The 1342-nt window shown below is 51.2% G+C and overlaps 1 protein-coding gene across 1 annotated transcript; it reads left to right on the top strand.

Annotated features, from left to right (window-relative positions):
• Positions 1-4: 4 nt before the first annotated feature.
• Positions 5-1338, top strand: LOC107682920 (uncharacterized; the record flags this gene model as incomplete). The annotated part of the gene is made up of 2 exons (XM_016479034.1): positions 5-1047; positions 1272-1338. Coding segments are annotated over 2 exons (1110 nt in total), but the record flags the coding sequence as incomplete, so codon positions are not given.
• Between the last annotated feature and the right edge of the window lie 4 nt (positions 1339-1342).

The raw sequence follows: 1342 nt of genomic DNA on the forward strand, positions 1-1342 counted from the left end.
TCAGCTGGAGGATTACTTCCTGTCTGACCCACTCCCAGAAAAAGCATCCAAACTGGGCAAATGCGACCAGGGTCCAACGGCAGTTGGTCCACCGTCGTATTACCAGTTGCCCTACGCATCATATTCTTCTTCCAACCAATCCGAAACCAGCCCTCTACTTATTACCCTGGCAACTGGAGAACTTGACTTGCTGAGCTTTTGTGGGGGTCCCATTGGCCGTACCAAGATTCCTAGACATGCCCCTTACAGTTGCAGCCGCCCCAACAGCAACGCCTGCAGCCGCAAGAGAGTTTCCGATGGGGTGAGGGTGGGTGACAGCTATGAGAGTAGCATCTGGAGTTCCAAAGGAAATTCCTCAGGTAACTCAGCTGTGGCACCTGGTGGGAGCTACAGCTGTGCTGAAGATGAGCGGGTGGTAGGCAAAGGCTACTGCCTAGGCAGTGCAGTGGAGATCAGGAGGTGCGCCATTTTACCCAAAGAGGAGAAGAACTGCCGCTACACGGAAGAGGCCGTCGGTGTGAGCAAGGCCGGCAGTGGCGGCGGTGGGTACAACTTTAGCGGATCCATTCAATTTCCCCACAAGAAAGATGAAATGATGATGTACGGCACCAGAGAAGTCAATTTAAGCGGCATAGGAGTAAGTGCGGAGATGGAGATGATGAGCGAAGCCAAGAATGGTGCTAGCGATGCGAAGGCCAACATCTCCTGGAAGACGGAACCCAACGAAAGCTGTTTCCTCCAAGGTACATCCCAAGAAGAGGCCTACCACAGCTTCCTTGGGGCCATCAATGACCCAGTGAAGGTGGAGAGCGTAGAGATCCACCGGCAACATAACTTCCACTGTGGCTTTCTCGAAGGCCAAAGCCCCGACTGCCTGAGCGGTGACCACCACGGACCTGAAATGGGGTCCCCGTGTGCCAGAGGAGTCTGTGTGCTGAAAGAAGACCCCTGCTTTGTGAAACCAGACCTCGAGGTGCCACTAATCCAAGTGAACCATGGTGAACGCAAACAGAAGAAGAGAGACCAGAACAAGACTGCAGCTCACAGGTAGAGTACTTTCAGAATCACAATGGGGTCAATTGTATTCTTGACAAGTGAGCATAGAAAATTTGGTGGGGTTCTGAAGTTACACTTAGTCATGAAAGTACAAAATATTATGCTTCAGACTACAGTGCCTGCGGGCATTATGAAGTAGCTGCTTGTGGGATTTAAAAGACCACACCTTCTGTAAGTAAAACGGAATATCCTCTGTATTAATCATTTTTTAACAGGTATCGCCAAAGGAAGCGAGCGGAGTTGGACACGTTGGAGGAACAGCTTCATGGTCTGGAGGGCAGAAACC

The sequence above is a fragment of the Sinocyclocheilus anshuiensis genome, unplaced genomic scaffold, assembly GCF_001515605.1.
Source record: "Sinocyclocheilus anshuiensis isolate Anshui unplaced genomic scaffold, SAMN03320099.WGS_v1.1 C32719056, whole genome shotgun sequence".
In the NCBI taxonomy this organism is placed as follows: Eukaryota; Metazoa; Chordata; class Actinopteri; order Cypriniformes; family Cyprinidae; genus Sinocyclocheilus; species Sinocyclocheilus anshuiensis.